This window comes from Podarcis tiliguerta, assembly GCF_965153285.1.
Source record: "Podarcis tiliguerta genome assembly, chromosome: 9".
Lineage (NCBI taxonomy): Eukaryota > Metazoa > Chordata > Lepidosauria > Squamata > Lacertidae > Podarcis > Podarcis tiliguerta.
In genome coordinates, this window is record NC_139542.1 from 65,256,853 (window position 1) to 65,276,339 (window position 19,487).

General features: G+C 46.5%; 1 protein-coding gene across 5 annotated transcripts in view; it reads left to right on the forward strand.

Moving 5' to 3' along the window:
* Positions 1 to 7,627: 7,627 nt before the first annotated feature.
* The window catches only part of PPARGC1A (PPARG coactivator 1 alpha), a 631,111-nt gene continuing 619,251 nt past the window's right edge, over positions 7,628 to 19,487 (forward strand). For 2 of the 5 annotated variants that reach the window (XR_014515347.1, XR_014515348.1), the window contains exon 1: positions 7,628 to 7,946. Coding sequence is in view for 2 of the 5 variants with exons in the window: in XM_083458139.1 (XP_083314265.1) it covers positions 7,815 to 7,946 (132 nt within the window). In the remaining 3 variants the exon portion in view is untranslated. The remainder of the gene's footprint in view (positions 7,947 to 19,487) is intronic. The other 3 variants (XR_014515349.1, XM_083458139.1, XM_083458141.1) reach the window with 2 other exon arrangements.

A 19,487-nucleotide genomic window follows, 5' to 3' on the forward strand; every position in this document is an offset into this window, starting at 1 on the left:
GATATACCTGTCTGGAGGGCACTTTAATACATATTTTTAACAGTAAAGCATGCTATTTTGCTACCATATAAAGGGTTGCTGCTTAAGTAATGCGATTTGAGGCTTTGACTGCAAGTCTGCTTTAATGGCATAATTGTTCATTTTTGCCATTTATTGGGGTGCAAAAGACTAACCATCAATTTCGCTGATGGAGAAGAGCTGTTGAAAGGCCTGAGGAGGGCATTCAATTATCACTTCATTTTAATAACCACAGTAATGTTGAAAGTTTCTTATTATGGGTAGGTTATTAGACTCATCAATGTTTGCTTCCACTTGAACAGACAAGACGTTTATCCAGCTGCACACTTGATCATGTAGAATCCAAAGAGATCTTTATGTACCTTGAAAGAACGACGACAACAACAAAATCCATTTATCTTGTTCTCTTATCTCTTGGCAGTTTTCAATTTGCTTTCTAAGAATGTTTCCGTTACTTGTTTGCTTCCCACCACCTTAATTTTCAGTCAGGAGCAATTCATATGTTGCTATTCAGCTGAATAGTGAGTATTGATCAGCTGCTTTCAACAACGCATTGGTGACATTTTGTATTAGATACAAATGCATGTTTCCATTTCTCCTGCAACACTTAAGATTCTGATATTTGAAGAGCACCAGATTTATACTAAAGGCTAAATATGTTTCTGTGCTCTCTGCAGGGTGGAGAAAATCTTAGCTTTTATGTTAAATCATAGACATACCCTTTGAGAGAAATATCATGCCTTAGATGAGTAGAATGCCTATGAGAACAGCGCTTGCACAAATTTTAATAGGTTTGTCTTCCAAATATGGCCCTGTGTTGTATCCAACACAGGGACCTCAGTGGACCTCAGTGTCCGTTCTGCCTGGACACTGAGGTCCAGCTCTGAGGGCCTTCTGGGGGTTCCCTCGCTGCGAGAAGCCAAGCTACAGGGAACCAGGCAGAGGGCCTTCTCGGTAGTGGCGCCCGCCCTGTGGAACGCCCTCCCACCAGATGTCAAAGAGAAAAATAACTAACAAACTTTTAGAAGACATCTAAAGGCAGCCCTGTTTAGGGAAGCTTTTAATGTTTAATAGGTTATTATATTTTAGTGTTTTGTTGGAAGCCGCTCAGAGTGGCTGGGGTGACCCAGCCAGATGGGCGGGGTATAAATAATAAATTATTATTATTATCCAATGAAGTTTTTCTGTTCACACAGTGACTTCTCCTTGTACAACAGAATTTTCCCTCCTCTGCCATCTTCTCCAGAAGGTTGAGGCAGGGCCAGCCCTCCCATGAGGTAGAATGAGGCAGCTGCCTAAGGCGTCAAATCCTGAAGGGCAGAAAGGGGCTGGAAAGGCATTCCATGTAGTCTCTAGCTTGCTGCCCTAGCATGGCCAGCACATCAATGAGGCAGCGTGAGGCGATCCACTGAGGGCGTCAGGCTCCACTGAGGGTGAGAGATCCTGATATGGACTTTGCTTTGGGTTAGCCAAAGATGCAGCCAAAAACTGAAGATGGGGAGAGCCCTGGCAGCACATTGTAAGCCTCAGCTTCAGGATCTGTCCTTCCAGTGAGCACTCAGGGCTGATTTCCTTCAGAATGGATAGGTTTGATCTTCTTGCAGTCCATGGGACTCTCAAGAGTCTCTTCCAGCACCATAATTCAAAAGCATCAATTCTTCGGCGATCAGCCTTCTTTATGCTCCTGCTCTCACTTCCATACATCACTAGGCTGGCCTTGTTCTGGGCAGGGCGAACGCAGAACAGATTTGAGGGGTGCCCAGAGGAAGGAGAGAAAAGGAAACTTCTACTGCGCAAGCAGAACTTACTCTGAATAGAACGACTTCAATGGATACAAAATCTAACCTTTCCAGTGAGTTCTTATCTCTTTTCTGTTCCCATTCCGCTTATCACAAAGTCATTTCCGAAGTGTTCCCCTTAACTCTTTTAACTTAGAATTACCAGAAGAGTTTACCCTAACCTAGTTGATACACTCATCACACCTTAAACGTTTTGTGGCAACTAGACTTCTCCACTGAAACATAGACATGGACATAGCAGGGGGGCAGATGCTCCCCCCATCAAGTAAATAAATAAATAAAAATACTTAACTAACTGTCCAATCGCCTTGCAGATAACTCGGTTCTGCCAACATGAATTCTGGTTAGGCCCATGAACATAGTCCACATTTAATTAGATGGTTCCACAAGTTTTGATATGCCTGACCTAAAATATTTAGGTTCCAAGTTTTATAAGTCATAACTAACACCTGGAAGGCTGCTCACCGAAGAATTGATGCTTTTGAATTCTGGTGCTGGAGGAGACTCTTGAGAGTCCCATGGACTGCAAGAAGATCAAACCTCTCCATTCTGAAGGAAATCAGCCCTGAGTGCTCACTGGAAGGACAGATCCTGAAGCTGAGGCGCCAAGACTTTGGCCACGTCATGAGAAGAGAAGACTCCCTGGAAAAGATCCTGATGTTGGGAAAGATGGAGGGCACAAGGAGAAGGGGACGACAGAGGATGAGATGGTTGGACAGTGTTCTCGAAGCTACCAGCATGAGTTTGATCAAACTGCGGGAGGCAGTGGAAGACAGGAGTGCCTGGCGTGCTCTGGTCCATGGGGTCACGAAGAGTCGGACACGACTAAACAACAACAACAACACCTGGAAACGGGTGGGGGTTATGTTCCGGGCTCCTGTGTCCATAAGCAAAAAAATCACAAAAGTGGGAAGCAGAATCTTAAAAACTTCTAAATGCCTGATTTTTCCTGCTCTCCAATCTTCTCCTGATGTCTCTCCACACAGCTCTTCAACAGTAGCTGAAACTTTGGGACAGGCTGGAAGCTATTTCACCACTGGATTCTGTATGAGCTGCAACTTCCATGCCATCCCACTTAAGTGCATTGAAGTCCTCTAACCGGGAGGTTACTAGGACTATCATGGTCTGCCAGGAATGGTCACAGCTATAGAGTCAGCTGCAAAAGCATTCTGAACCACAGGCACCAAACAAGGCCAGTTAAGCCTGCTCTCTTTGGTCACTCTTGAGTAATCTCTTGAGTAATCCTTCCATGCCACTTTTTTAAGAGGAAAAGTTATGGGGGCCCAATGAAGCAACCAACCTGCAAAATCTACTTGTAAAAAACTAAATAATTTGGGGAGAGAACCAGACAGCATGTAACACAGAGAGCTTTTTTTTTTTTTTTTTTTTCTTCAGCTGTAAAATCTATTGCTATACAGAGGAATACGCAGTAAAGAAAATAAAAATGTGGAATTGCAAACATTCTTAGGTAGGAATGTTCTTCAGTGGCACAGATGGTGCATGTACCTGTGGGCAAAAGACAAGAGTAAAATTTGCATGGTTAAGCAGAGATGTACTCCAGTTCATTAGGGATTGGAAGGAGGATAAAGGAGTATAAAGGCATATACGTCTCCAGCATATTTTAAAGCAAATTCTGCTTGGACGACATAAACTAGAACATGCCCTATCCTAGAGGTACAAACAGAAAACCAAATAGAGGAAGACAGGATATGCAGATAAGATCATGCAACAATATCAAAAAGCATTAGCTTGAGTATGTGCTGGAAGCATCAAGGCTACGAACTTGGCTGTTTCTCTCACCCACAAATATCCAGTGTTCTGGTCTTCCAAGCTGTGTGTCCAAAAGATAACCCAGGGATTTGTGTGTGCGTATATATGTGTGTGCATTTTTTTGGGGGGGGGGATTGAAAGTGATGCGGGGTGCTGTTGAAACTGAGTGTGCATGCAGAGAATTTGGGTGGGGTAATGAAGCAGGGACGCTGACAATCAGAAGGTCGGCGGTTCAAATCCCCGCGACGGGGTGAGCTCCTGTAGACCATGACTGTCTCACACATCAGGGAAAATCATAGTTTGAAGTGGGTCTGAGGCAACCTGGTTTATGTACAGCATAGTTTGTATTAGTGCACATGTTAACATATAACATATAACCGTGGTTAATTAGAGGGATGTGGGTGGCGCTGTGGTCTAAACCACTGAGCCTAGGGCTTGCCGATCGGAAGGTTGGTGGTTCAAATCCCTGCGACGGGGTGAGCTCCCATTGCTCGGTCCCTGATGCTGCCAACCTAGCAGTTTGAAAGCACGTCAAAGTGCAAGTAGATAAATAGGTACCACTCCAGTGGGAAGGTAAACGGCGTTTCCGTGCGCTGCTCTGGTTCGCCAGAAGCAGCTTAGTCATGCGGGCCACATGACCCGGAAGCTGTACGCCGGCTCCCTCGGCCAATGAAGCGAGATGAGCGCTGCAACGCCAGAGTCGGCCACGACTGGACCTAATGGTCAGGGGTCCCTTTACCTTTAATGAAGCAGTGAAAGGGGTGTGAAAATTGCAGGGAGATGAATGGCTTATCAGGGAAATTTAGAAGGGAATGTTTTCTAAGGCTGCAGTCCTTGTACTTAGAAGTCTAAATAAAATTGGATAGGATGGGACTGCATTTTTAGAAATCGTGGTTATGAGTTCTGCGTTGGTTTTTCCATTATATGCATATATTAAAATAAGCTGGGTGCTTTTGAATAAGCTGGGTGCTTTCGGAGGTTTTAAAGTAGAGGTTGGATAGCCATCTGTCATGGACGCTTTAGTTGAGATTCCTGACTTGTAGGGAGTAAATTTGAAATGCCCTTCTTGGTATCCTCTCATTCCTCACCCTCTTTTTCTTTAATTCTTAGAATTTATTAGGGCTCAGGTTTTAGCAATCACCTTTGCCTGGCTGATGTTTCTCAGCTGTAGTTTCCACCTGTAGCTGGTACAGGTGAGCTGGGTGCTGCTGTTCATGTTGGCTGTCATTTTAAAATACCGTGCTTTTAGAAGCAAAATGAAAAGAATAAAATAAAAAGTTGGAATTGACTTTTTGCCAGGGAACTTTCAAAAATTACAACACACAGCAAAGAAATTCACTTTATTTTGCCTCTACGTGGAAATGGGACAGCACAGGGGCTTAAAGGAGAAGTGGAACAGACTATCATTAATTTTATTTATAAGATTACAGCACAATCGTATATATATCTACTCAGAAGCCACCCCCTCCATTAAGTTTATTCGGAGTTATCTCAGCATAAATGTGGATAGGACTGCACTCCTTGTTAGTGTGAGGGAAGCCCCTTGATATATCTGTTCACCATTTGATCAAACCACCTCTTTCTGCAGCTGCTTCTTAGGGTGAACAATCAGGCCGCCTTTATTCTTTGAGGTTTTCCTAGAACAATTATTGCCTTTTACATTTACATTCAGCATTTCTAATTATATGCTACTGTTTACTTCTGTTGTTGTTATAGTAAAAAGGTAAAGGTACCCCTGCCCGTACGGGCCAGTCTTGACAGACTCTAGGGTTGTGCGCTCATCTCACTCAAGAGGCTGGGGGCCAGCACTGTCCGAAGACACTTCCGGGTCACGTGGCCAGCGTGACATCGCTGCTCTGGCGAGCCAGAGCCGCACACGGAAACGCCGTTTACCTTCCCGCTAGTAAGCGGTCCCTATTTATCTACTTGCACCCGGGAGTGCTTTCGAACTGCTAGGTTGGCAGGCGCTTGGACTGAGCAACGGGAGCGCACCCCACCGCGGGGATTCGAACCGCCGACCTTTCGATCGGCAAGCCCTAGGCGCTGAGGCTTTAACCCACAGCGCCACCCGTTATAGTAGTCGCCCTTTATTTAGACCTTTCACCTTTAAAAAAGTGCATTGAAGCAAGGATGGAGAGCCACAAGGTTTGTAAGCAGGATTTGTGAGCTTAGTGCATGCTTGCAAGAAAACAGGCGCATTGTGTGCTAAGTAAAAAGGTAGACCCCCGCTTTTCTATGGAGAGAGCTCTGAAGCAACCTAAGAAGAGTGCTCCATCTTCGGGTAATTGTGATTTGGCGTGGGGAGAAAGAACAAGGGCCATGCTATATATGCAACAAGAAGCTCCTTTTGAATGTTCCCTTCCCCGGGAGCCTTCAGCTGCCTGTCTTCACCGCAATGAACTGCCTGCCAGGTGCTATCAATAAAGACGAGAAAGCCGGCTTGCAAACCAAATGTTTCTTACCATAACAGGTTGCAGGGAGGCTCTTAAGTGAGAGAGCTTGACCTCCGTTGCTCTATTATTATTATTATTATTATATTTTAAGGGTGGGGGAGTGTCGCGCTAGGAAAAGCCTTTAGCCTTCTCTGCCTTTGGAGGCTAAGTTCTTCTTTTGATGTGCGTGTTTATCTTTGGAAAGGAACTCTGCCCCGAAGAGAATACCTGCCACTGAGGCTGCGATCCTATTAGACACGATACAAATCCACTGAACGCACTGGAACCTGCTTCCGAACGTACATGCATAGGATTGTGCGCTATTAGCTTTGAAAGGGAAGCAGCGTCAAGTCCTCCTTTCCCATACCTGTGGCTATTTTAAAATACACGTTTTCTTTAGCAGCTGCACATCGGTCCCTCGGGCGAGGGGTGGAGCGCCCCACCCCTCGCTCCAGCCCTTTGCTGGACCTGCACGTCTGAGTCCCCTTTAAATTCCTCGGTGGCGAGATGAAGGGGATCAGAGACGAGAAACGCGACGAGAACATGCCCAGAATGTTCTCAGAATGCGCTGCTATTTGGGGGGAAAAGAGTTTCCTGGCTCTTGGCTTCTGACATCTCTCCCACGAAGCCACCTGCTGAGCGTCATCCTCGGCTCTGGCCTTTCCTAGAATCGGAAGGGACCCCAAGGGTCATCTAGTCCAACCCCCTGAAATGCAGGAATCTTTTTGCCCAACATGGGGCTCGAACAGGGTGAAGACTCCAGAGCAGCGCCATTGAGGCTTCCAGCAGATGCGCGCGCTTGTGTGTGCCAAAGTGGGTATTTGATGCAGGTGAAATAAAGCCCAGTGTTTTATGAATGCCCCCCCCCCCGTTTTTTGGTTCCATTGTCTTAAATTATGCCACTAAAGAATGAATGAACGAAGCCTCGTTTCGCTCCTGGCACCCTGTGCATGCTCAGGAAACCGCGTGGAGTCTGGTGGCCTAAGCTGCCCTGATGGCGCAAAATCAACTCAGCACATGCTCCGAGGCTCGCTCTCGGAGCTCAGTCATTTGGGGATGGTGGTAGTCGGGGGAAGAAGAAGCGGGACCAGGCATTTTCGCGCGGGAGAGCGAGATGCACTCTGCACATGCACGGAAGTTCTCAGCCGCAGCGCCAAGCTGCAACCTGATGTTTGAAAATTAAAAACAAAACACACCGGGCGCTCGGGCTGAGAACCTGCCAGCGGGCGGCAGATTCTCCAACTTGAGCTTGTTTCCTCTCTCCACCCCTCGTGCGCACCCCGACCCTCGCCCAGCCCGCCTCCCTCCTTCCCTGAACAGACTGGGCTCCCCTCCCCAGTCCAAGCGCGCATCCCTAGCCCTTGGCGCATTTGGAGCCAGCCGGCTCCTTTTTACGCATCGCGCTCGCCCGGGAAGGAGGCGGCGACGGCGGGAACCGAGCACGGGGCGCTTCTCCGCGTCGCTTTGGCAGCACCGGGCTGTTGGTCACACGCAGCCTGTGTGTCCCCAGCAGCGGCGGCGGCGGCGGGCGGGCGGGCGGCGGAGGGAGCGCGCCCACGTGATTCCGGCGGTGGCTCCTGACGGCGCCTCTCCAAAGAGCCGCACACCAGAAGGAGAGCGTCCAGAGAGAGCCCCGCCGTTGCCGCTGCGCTCGCTCGCCAGCCTCTCCCTGCGCCTCCAGGACGCCGAAGAGTTTCGCCCAGGCTCTGCTGCCCAAGTGCCGCGCGCGCCGCTCGAGCGTCTCCATCTCCCCGTCTCTCTCTCTCTCTCTCACCGTGGGCAGCGAGAGGGAGGCATGGCTGGCTGCGGGCTCTCCGAAGATGCCGCCTTCTCCCTCTCCTCCTCCTCCACCGCCGCCGCCGCCACCTCCTCCTGCTCCTCCTTCTGCAACCTCGCCGCCTCTTGGGAAGCCCCCTTCAGCCACCAGGTAAGGGGAGGGAAGGAGTAGTTGTTGGGGGGGGGGGGGAGAGAGGGAAGCGCTCTCTTCCTGGGGTCGGAGGGCGGCGTGTGAAGGGGTGGGGGAAATAATGCCCGTGTTGCGCCTCGACTCGACGCCTGTTGGTCTCGCTCTCGGCCAAGCTCGGCTCGGCTTCTTTTCCTTCGGGTGGGCAGTTTCGTGCGCGTTTCCAAACGGGGGCACGGGAGATATTTTTTTTGGGGGGGGGCGGTTTCACGCCCCCTTTTCTCCTCCGAGGTGCGCGAGAGAGGGAGAGCGCGCAACCTTTCCCAGGGTAAATGTGCGTTCGCCAGAAAAAACTCCAGAGCACACCAGGGGAACTCGAGCAGAACCTTCCCCAAATCTCTCTCTCTCTCGCTGGCGGAGTCCTTCCCCTTCAGAGTGGCCGGGTGAATTTGCTGCTTGGGAGGTCCTCGACACTTATTCTGCCCTTTCCTCTAAGGAAAACAAAACAAACGTGCCCCCTTCCTCAGTTTCCTTCATCAATTTCGGCTTCCAGTGCTTTCTCTCCTGCAACTTCCCTGGGATGGCTGAAGATGCCCACCACGTCCACATAGGAAGGCTGGGCCGCACTCTGATATCAAAAATCATCCCCGTTCGCGTCTCTCTCTTTCCCCATCTCCCTTCCCCAACCCTCACACTTAACTTTGATGACTGTGCAATGCAGAGCTTGCAGCCAAACAAAGCCCTTCCCAGTTTCTTCTTATCCCTACTCTGGTTTCTGAAGCCTACAGAGAGCCCTTTAAAAACAACACCGTGTTGGAGAGGAGGGAATAGTAATAATAGTATCATTTCTGTGGGAAATCTTGAATATTGGTAAAAGAGCTCCTCCAACGTCTCTGGAATTAGCGGATGTGGTGGGCTTTTGCTGCCCCTACTGCTTGTTCGGTGAAAGTCTTTGGGCCACCGAGTCATGTCAGAAACTATCTTGCAAGTGAGCTCTGGTTTTTTTGGGTTGTGGAGGTTTGTCTGATGGGAGAAAAGTTGACTTGGTAGAGGGAGAGGCTTCTGGAGAAAGTGAGATGGCCCAGCAGGCAGAGACGACAAAGCGACGTCAGAGAGGGAACGGCAGACAGACAACTCCTTCCGCCCCTTTTCCTTCCCTAGCCTGGTGGAAACGATGGAGCGGGGTGGAATCTCTTTGGCACTGTGCCCGCCTGTCAGGTGGTGGTGGTGATGGTGACCGGCTAGGCTTGTGCGCTCCCTTTCCTTCTCTACTGGGGGCAGAAGTGTTGCTTAGCTCATGGAAAAACGTGCAGCTCGCAGCCTTGGTTTCCAGGAAACTAAAATCCCCAAACTAGCAGTTGCCAGTTTAAGGTTACATTTCGCAGCGCAGGATCAAGAGACTGCACATTTCTCTCTCTCTCTCTGCCTCCAGGAGTTGTTAATACGGAAGGCTCCTTCTTCAGCAGCCAGTCTGAGAGCTTTAGACATTAAGAGAAGGAGAGAGGGAGAGAGAGAGAGAGAGAGAAGGAAAAGGGAGCTCAGGGGCACAGAGTATTATTATTGATGGGGGCTTTTGGAGCCCTGACAACTGTGTTGTGTTTCCCAGTAAGCAGCGGAATAAGTATCGAACTCTTTAGTGTGTCTCTGGGTGGGAGGAAATATTTATCAGCACCCAATGAGGAAGGCACCTGGTGTCAGGTCAGCGTGATGGATGACTGTACAAGTCCACACTGGGGGGAAAGGAAGGGTTGCTAGATAGGGATGGGAATCGCTATTGCTGATGTGTTTTACCTTCTATTTCCACTGGCCTGGCATTCAAAGCAAACGTTTTAAAAATGAACAGAAACCTAGCTGATTTCACAAAGTTAGCTTTTGCAAAGATGGATGCATCATGCAAGTGAGCAGAACCATATAGTCCCTGCCTGTGATGGGGGGGGGGGGAGGAATCCATTCTGTGGGTCAGGCTGCCATCTTTTTGCTTTCTCATGTTTGCCCCTGTTGAAAGGGCTAACATTGGCTTTATTTAGCTGCCAAATACAAATGCTTACCATATCATGGGCACTATTCTTTATATCTGTAATACAGTATGATTTGCTGAGCACGTCTCAACATGTCTGTGCAGCAACAGTGTAGTTTATGAAAGACTTACTTGTGGTTTGTACAAACAGATAAATTCATTAGGCTTGGAAAGGTGTTGGTAAAAATGGTTTACCTAAATAGTTCCAAACTCACAGAAGTGGATATATGTGAAATGTTATGTCCCCTCTAATGTGTATCTTTTTAAAGGATTTTCAGCTGTAAAGTAGAAAAATTGCTGGTAAATCTATAGCTGCTCACTTCATACAACATCTGACTAATGCTGCATTTTATTTCGGGCAAGAATCAGAGAGATAATTTGGGAAGATGATCTCTTTTAGTAGGTCTGTAAACTCTTGAAATGTAGTATACAAACTACAGGTAAATATGTATAATGCAGGAAGTTGTCCCCTGTTCTTCACAATCATATTATCTCATATGGTCAGGCGCCTTATTTCATCCAGTAGAGAATAGCAGTGTGATGCTCACTAGCAATTTGCAATCAGGAACTAATTGTGAAAAGGTGCAAAATTACTTTTTACAAGTGATGTTTTTTTCTTGCTGAAATATAGCACTAAATGTCAGACATGGTTTAGAATTAAATGTCAGATACCACTTTTTGCTTAAAGTGATGCTAAGAGTATACAAGCTATTATCTCTGCTCTCTAAATATAACAGCAGCAGTTACCCAGGAAAAAAAATATATCTTGTGTAGTAGTACAATTTTGTGTAGGGGAGGAAATCCTCAAATTTCAATATACCACAAAAAGGGCAGGCAAGCTATAGTGGGGGGGAAACAGCTTTTTATTCCTAGATCAATATGATGCACTCTGTGAACATCTAATACCATATAAAAGCATCCTTTGTAAATATCAATAGAAGTTCAACAAGGACTTGCTAAATCTGTTCCTGGCATAGCAGGATATATATTGTAATAAAACCATGCATAAACAAAGCAACACTTGCATTGTATAAACTCCCAAGTAGAAAGAATGAAGAGAAATACTGTGCAGCTTTGAAGCCCTGCAACACAGAGTAAATTGTTCTGATTTCTAGCTTCTAATATCACACTGTATGTTTTATTTATTTATTGTTATTATTATTTTGCATTTCCATAACATGAAACCTTCCTGGTATCTTTCAGCATCCAGATGTAGAGCATGATTTGTTGAGAGTCTTCTTCGAAGAAACTACTCTTTGTAGTGTGTATAGAACTGTCACACAAGAGCTGTAACTGGGAAATTGCATTTGATAATACAAGTGTCAAGCTGACTATTCCAAATTAAAACCCTGGGCACCAAGCACTAAGAAAACTAACTGTTGAACCTAGTCAGGAGCAAAAGTGCTTCTCTGGATATGCACAAGAACTTGCAGTGACCCAGTGAGGATTTTATAGGGTCCCCGACCCCTGCCTTTCAAGGGACGCGGGTGGTGCTGTGGGTTAAACCACAGAGCCTAGGACTTGCCGATCAGAAGGTCGGCGGTTCGAATCCCCGCAACAGGGTGAGCTCCCGTTGCTCAGTCCCTGCTCCTGCCGACCTAGCAGTTCAAAAGCACGTCAAAGTGCAAGTAGATAAATAGGTACCGCTCTGGCAGGAAGGTAAACGGCGTTTCCGTGCGCTGCTCTGGTTCGCCAGAAGTGGCTTAGTCATGCTGGCTACATGACCCAGAAGCTGTACGCCGGCTCCCTCGGCCAATAAAGCGAGATGAGCGCCACAGCCCCAGAGTCGGCCACCACTGGACCTAACGGTCAAGGGTCCCTTTACCTTTACCTTTACCTTTACCCCTGCCTTTCAGGATGACTCTGAGGGGATTATAAGTGTACTTGCTGGACATGAGCCTAAGCTTACAATAATTTTCTTTATTATCCCTTTTTTTTAAGTGTCAATCTGTTGTAGAACAGGCAAGACAAAGCAAAATGTTCAGGGCACCAGTCTAACCAATCACTTTGTGAGAAATCAGCCGACTCCTCCCTTTCTGTGATGTCACAGCTCTTTACAGAAGCTGTGCTATAGAGGAAAAAATAGAATCGCACTGGCACCTATTGTTTGGGAGAAGGGACTTCCTGGTTCATTTTGAAGCTTTTTTTTTTTGTATTTGTGGAAAGCAGTTGCTCAGGTAATTCTTTCTGAGAAATCCAGGATTTTAGTGCAGCTATCATTTGGCAGTTTCATACCCGCCCCAAAGCCAAAGGCAGCTCTTTCTAATCCACGTTTAATTTTATGCAGAAATGTTAGTTTTTGAGAGTTTGTAAACCTTTAAAAAAATTGCCCTTCTTCTTTTTCATTTGCAAAGGCAAATAAGTCCATTATTAGTATATGCACACTGCAGTGGGAAGAATGTTTTGATTTAAACAGTTCTGTGAAGTGACTCGTTTTGCTGGGGAGTCAAAGAGTAGTTTACAATAGCCCTGTAGTGTAGTACAGTGTTGTGATCTATTCTCTTGCTGGTATTTTTTTCTTTAAGGGAAATGTAATGGGGGACTGTTGATTGTATCAGCAAAAGCAGGGATGGGAAGATTAATTGCATTCCCACCCATGGGGGGTGGGTCGTAACAGTGGCGTTGCGTGGGTTGTCAGCACCCGGGGCAAGGCAAGTAATTTGCGCCCCCCGCTGCACTGTCCCTCCCCCAGATAGTCCCTCGCTCTCTCTCCGCACCGCACGCCTGGCACCCCCCCTCCACAGTGGGCGGCGACCCGGCGGCTCGGATCGGATTCGCACAGCCAGCACTGCAGTGAGAGAGAGTGAGCCAGGTAGGGGCAGAGAGCTGCGAGTGAGAGCGCGCCCCCCCAGATGTTGCGCCCGGTGTGGCCGGCCCCCCCTGCACTCCCTACGCTACGCCACTGGGTCGTAATGTACATGATGTTACTTGTGGAATAAATAAAGATTCAGTTTTCTCAAAAATGAAAAGAAAAGGGTGGTTGTTTGGCCTGTGCTAATAACACGACCAGGGGTCAAGCTACTTTTTCTGCCGTAGACCGGTCCACCATCCCTCAGAACTTGTGGGGGGCCAGACTATATTTTGAAAAAAAATAATGAATGAATTCCTATGCTCCTCAAATAACCCAGAGATGCATTGAAATAAAAGGACTCATACTACTCATGTAAATACATGCTGATTCCCGGACTGTCCGTGGGCCGGATTTAGAAGGCGATTGGGCCACATCCGGCCCCTGGGCCTTAGGTTGCCTACCCCTGAACATGACTATAGTTAAAGCCTGAGCCACTGTTCACTTTGCTTGCTGGCCCTACCTATGTCCCACACCCAGCCCCTGGCTGGATTATTTTAGTTCATTATAAGATGCCTGGAGTTAATAGAAAATGGTTATGAAATAGGAGCAGAGTCCCCGTGCCTCCAATAAATCCTTGGGGTCTTCACCTTCATCACCCTCTTTGCCTCCTGTCAGGGAACTGCCATCGGAGCCAGAAGGAGAGGGAGGGCTCCAGAGGGATTCCGGAGAGCGTCCCGGGAGGGAGAGAAGCAGCACATCTTCTGGGGAAGGAAATCAGCGTAGCACCAGTGGAGGAGGGGGGCAGATGGGGGAATTGGCGAGGTGGCTCCAAGACTCCTCGCCGGGGACCAGCGGGGAGAGCACGGGTCCTCCGATGCCCACACCCTCCCTGCACAGAAGGCTTCCGCGCAGGGAGAGTAGGCGGAGACTAGGCGTCAAAGAACTTTTATGCTGGAAGAAGTTCAAGAAACGCCCACTGATGGATTCTGCCAGCGATTGAGACAGCCACGGGCGAGTGGCTGTCCAGACAGAAAGGGTTCACTCAGGCAACCCACCCAGGTGTGGCACCGATTTACGCACGAGCAACCCCTAGAACCATTACACCTCCAAACTGAGTGTCTATCAAATTGGAAGTGGACTGGTGTCATCCAAAAGATTTGATGGATTCCCTAGGTGAATGGGAATACAGAAGTTTCTAAAAGAAGAGAGATTTTATTTATTTATTTAAAAATTGAACAGCCTGCCCAGGACCTGTGAGCTTCAGGGATCCGAGTAATGTTGAAGATGTCAGTTGGGGACTGGGGACAAGTAATTTTGTGGTTTAAGCCCATAGCAATGGCCATGTCTATAAGTCCCTTCCCCCGATTACCGTACATGGCTTAAATGTGTTAGGATTTCTTTTTATTTTTTTCCATGGAATATGATGCAGATGGAGAAAACAAAACTGTATTTTTTTGCTCTATAAGACGCATCAGACCACAAGGCGCACCTAGTTTTTGGAGGAGGAAAACAAGAAAAAAATATTCTGAATCTCAGAAGCCAGCAAGAGGGATTGCTGCGCAGCGAAAGCAGCAATCTCTCTTGCTATTCTGACTTCTGGGATAGCTGCACAGCCTGCATTCGCTCCATAAGACGCACACACATTTCCCCTTACTTTTCAGGAGGGAAAAAGTGAGTCTTATAGAGCAAAAATAAAGGGTTCTGTAGCGTGTAGCGCACTCCTTTATGTTTATTTAAAAGAAGCTGTATTGCTATGCTTTCCTTTGGACCGCATCCATACACATTGCCCAGGCTTGCACCCTGGAAGTCACTTCGGTATTGCTAGTGCATCAAAAACAATGCAGGAGGCAGCAGTTACAAGTTACCAGTCTTTGCGGCCACAGCAGGCACTGTGATTCTGCAGCAGTTTGACTTCACCCTTGGAGGCGCACTCCATTGTCTCTCAAGTCAGATGGATGCCAACAGTTGTCAAGTTGTCAAATGAAAGGAATGTAGTGCAAAGGTGTTTTCTTCCCTGATTTCTGGTCTTCATCTGGATTTGTAATTGGCTGACTGACCGGACCCAAAGGGTGCTCATCAATGGTTCCTCTTCATCCTGGAGAAGAGTGACTAGTGGGGTGCCACAGGGTTCTGTCTTGGGCCCGGTCTTATTCAACATCTTTATCAACGACTTGGATGATGGACTCAAGGGCATCCTGATCAAATTTGCAGATGACACCAAACTGGGAGGGGTGGCTAACACCCCAGAGGACAGGATCACACTTCAAAACGACCTTGACAGATTAGAGAACTGGGCAAAAACAAACAAGATGAATTTTAACAGGGAGAAGTGTGAAGTATTGCAACTGTGGAAAAAAAATGAGAGGCACAAATACAAGATGGGTGACACCTGGCTTGAGAGCAGTACATGTGAAAAGGATCTAGGAGTCTTGCTTGACCACAAACTCGACATGAGCCAACAGTGTGACGCGGCAGCTAAAAAAGCCAATGCAATTCTGGGCTGCATCAATAGGAGTATAGCATCTAGATCAAGGGAAGTAATAGTGCCACTGTATTCTGCTCTGGTCAGACCTCACCTGGAGTACAGTGTCCAGTTCTGGGCACCACAGTTCAAGAAAGACACTGACAAACTGGAACGTGTCCAGAGGAGGGCAACCAAAATGGTCAAAGGCCTGGAAACGATGCCTTATGAGGAGCTAAGGGAGCTGGGCATGTTTAGCCTGGAGAAGAGGAGGTTAAGGGCTGATATGATAGCCATGTTCAAATATATAAAAGGATGTCACATAGAGGAGGGAGAAAGGTTGTTTTCTGCTGCTCCAGAGAAGCGGACACGGAGCAATGGATCCAAACTACAAGAAAAAAGATTCCACCTAAACATTAGGAAGAACTTCCTGACAGTAAGAGCTGTTCGACAGTGGAATTTGCTGCCAAGGAGTGTGGTGGAGTCTCCTTCTTTGGAGGTCTTTAAGCAGAGGCTTGACAACCATATGTCAGGAGTGCTCTGATGGTGTTTCCTGCTTGGCAGGGGGTTGGACTCGATGGCCCTTGTGGTCTCTTCCAACTCTATGATTCTATGATTCTATGATTCTATGCATGGAAGCAGCTGAGATGGGCTAGAGTGCCTCTAGAGTTAATGTTTGTGGCGAGGAGGTTCATCATCATCATCATCATTTTTAATTTGTATACCGTCTTTCTATCTTACAATACTCAAGGCGGTTTGCAAGCTGAAGAAACAAAAAATGTACGTCTTATAGCAATCTAATGCAATACAAAAATGTGGTAAGGTAACATAACTTTAAAATAGGCAACCTACATCAAAAAAGTAACATTCAACAATCATTAGAATAGTATTAAATAATAAGAACATAAAAGTTAAACAGAAATCTACTCAACAGTTATAAAAAACTATAATCAATAAAACAACGGCAAGCCACAGTACATAAAATAATACAATACAAATTGAGAAGCAGAGACTAGAGGGTGGAGCAAGGCAAGGTGGAAGGAGGCCTTGCCTGATGGCGTATCTCCCCTCATAGTTCTTCCTCCGGGACCAGCTCCCTTATGAGGAGACCCAGGGCCGGAGGGGGGGGCAAGGCAGGTGGAAGGAGGCCTTACCTGATGGAGTCTCTCCCCTCACAGTTCTTCTTCCAGGGCCAGCTCCCTTATGAGGCCTCCTAGGGCCAGAGGGTGGGCCAAGTTCAGACACAAAGAGCAAAGATCTTGCAGTCTAGCCATTGCATAGGGCAGCCTCTATTGACACCCAGTCTCTCTCTTACAGGGCAATTCTTCTGCTGTGGGCTTTTCATCTGTGTTTGTTGTTTCAGCAACGAGAGATTACTTGGTCTCCTACAAGCAAATTTTACTTAGGTGAATACAGTGGTACCTTGGGTTACATACACTTCAGGTTACATACGCTTCAGGTTACACACTCCGCTAACCCAGAAATAGTGCTTCAGGTTAAGAACTTTGCTTCAGGATAAGAAGAGAAATCGTGTTCCGGCAGTGTGGCAGCAGTAGGAGGCCCCATTAGCTAAAGTGGTGCTTCAGGTTAAGAACAGTTTCAGGTTAAGTACAGACCTCCGGAACGAATTAAGTACTTAACCCGAGGTACCTCTGTATTAAATTAAGCCTAGGTCTAAAATTACCAAGACAAGAAAGCTAAGTTGCACATGTCATAAAGGCTTTCTAGAAATATAATTTTGACCCTATGTCCCTATAAGAACTATGTTTGAATGCTGCTATTATTTGTGTTAGGGACGCGGGTGGCGCTGTGGGTTAAACCACAGAGCCTAGGACCTGCCGATCGAAAGGTCAGCGGTTCGAATCCCCACGGCGGGGTGAGCTCCCGTCGTTCGGTCCCAGCTCCTGCCAACCTAGCAGTTTGAAAGCACATCAAAGTGCAAGTAGATAAATAGGTACCATTATCCAGCGGGAAGGTAAACGGCATTTCCATGTGCTGCGCTGGTTTGCCAGCGGCGGCTTAGTCATGCTGGCCACGTGACCCAGAAGCTATCTGCGGACAAGCGCCGGCTCCCGGCCTCTTGAGCGAGATGAGCGCACAACCCTAGAGTCGGTCACGACTGGCCCTGATGGGCAGGGGTACCTTTATTATTTGTGTTAATTGTCTTAGTTTGCCAGAGTTGTATACGGCATAGGAAAAGGTGGCAAGTGGTTTGGTGTGGGGTTTTTTTTTAGTGTTCATTCCTTCTTGAGAATAGATCCACTAAAGTTTACTAGACAGCTTAAATGTCTTGTGCCAATAGCCTGAAATGAAGCAAATGCACAGAAAAGCTTGCATGTCTGGTAGCTTGAAGGTGATTTTTTGTTGCTCTAGGCAATCAGGCAAACTACTATTTACAGGTCTGTGTGGGTTGTTCATTTCAACAAAACAATTCACATCTAGAACAGGATATGCACCTTTAAACTTAAGTGTAGAAGACGTATTCATGCTCCAGAGGAAACCTTGGAAAAGTAGTGCTGTATAAGAATACGATGCTGCTGTTGTTTAGTCATTTAGTCGTGTCCGACTCTTCATGACCCCATGGACCAGAGCACGCCAGGCATTCCTGTCTTCCACTGCCTCCCACAGTTTGGTCAAACTCATGCTGGTAGCTTCAAGAACACTGTCCAACCATCTCGTCCTCTGTCATCCCCTTCTCCTTGTGCCCTCAATCTTTCCCAACATCAGGGTCTTTTCCAGGAAAGTAAAATCTGCTAATTCACAATAAATAATTCAGTTTTCTAAATTAAAAAGTAGCACCTCTCTTCCCACCAGTAGATGAATGCATTCTGGAGTACATACATACATAAATTTATTTGTTTGCCACTTTTCCACAGTTCAAACCATCTCAAGGAGGCTTACAACATGAAGAAAGCATAACCACAACAAGTGAAGTCATAAACAATAAATACAACATTAAGAAATACACAACCAAACAGAACAATTTCCACACAAAGCACAAGAAGATCTAAAATAAAGATACAAAAGGGCAGCAGCAGCAGCAGCAGCAGCAACAACCCTTCCCCAGACGGAGTCTGTTGAGCAACCTCAGCTTTTGTAGCTGGAGTCAGTCAGGGCCTCAGTCTCCCAAACCAGGTGAAAAAAGGCCTGCAAGGCAATAGAATTTCAGTGAGGCTTACTCCTATTGGAGTTACTTTTTGTACATAAGTAGAAATTCTGTGTTGAAATATGATGGTCTAAAAATGTTTTAATTATTTTATGCAGGCTGGAATCCAGAATTTTACATGCAAGCGAAGGAAGAAGTGTTAGTAGTAACAGTTATGTAACTAAATGAAGAGGGCAGGGATTTCTTAACTGGTCAAATGTTTAGGTGGGTTAGCAGAAATGTAAAAGTGCAGGGTTTGCATTGCAATGAGAATGGGGTCATCCACCCTTTGTACTCATCACCAGGGAAGCAGAACCTTCTTCCAGCGTGACCATAGGAAATCAATGAGTAGACTATGCTAGTGTAGAGATAAATGTCTACTGCTGAAAGGTATTAAATATAAAAGGGCAGCAGCGGAGTGATTTACTACATTGTGGCAGAATGATTTGTTTTTGGTCAACTGAGAGAGGATTTTTTAGTTTTGGACCACAGTCATTATATTCCAAATGTTTCAGTGTTATGCCGCCTTTTTAAATGTAACTTGTTTACCGCAGAATTAACAGGTTGCGAAACGTCTTTCCCTGCCTAAGTCTCTGTGTTGATTATCACTTGGAAAGTGATGAAAATACAAAATGTATATGAGGACTGGTTGTTTCAATGGAAACAGTTGCCCATTGAGAATATTGTGTTTCCCCCCAAAACCACTTTGGTTTTACTGTATCTTTAGATTTGAAACATTTACTATAAAGTGGCTGAGGGTGAACAGAAAGTTATGTTTCTATGTGCAGTTTATAAGAAATAGACGTCAGTCTTCTGAATATTATCTATGGTTTACAGGCAAAACTGTGGTACCATGATCTATGATTCTTCTGCTGTGTATAATGGGATGATATTGTTGGCTTTCAGTATTGGAGCAAGGGAGATCAAGAACAGTATTTTAGGCACCCATTCTTCATACATTTTAATTAATATTTGGTTCTAAATTATGTTTATACCCCTACCAATCTTTTAAGGTAACCTTGCAAACTATTTGCTAACAAGCTTGAATTGGTGCATCCCTCCTTCTGATAACTGAGTGCAGTGCTTTCTTTCTGGGGGGGGCACATACCCCTAAACATTTTGTGAATCTAAGTTTGACCTCATTGAGGAGC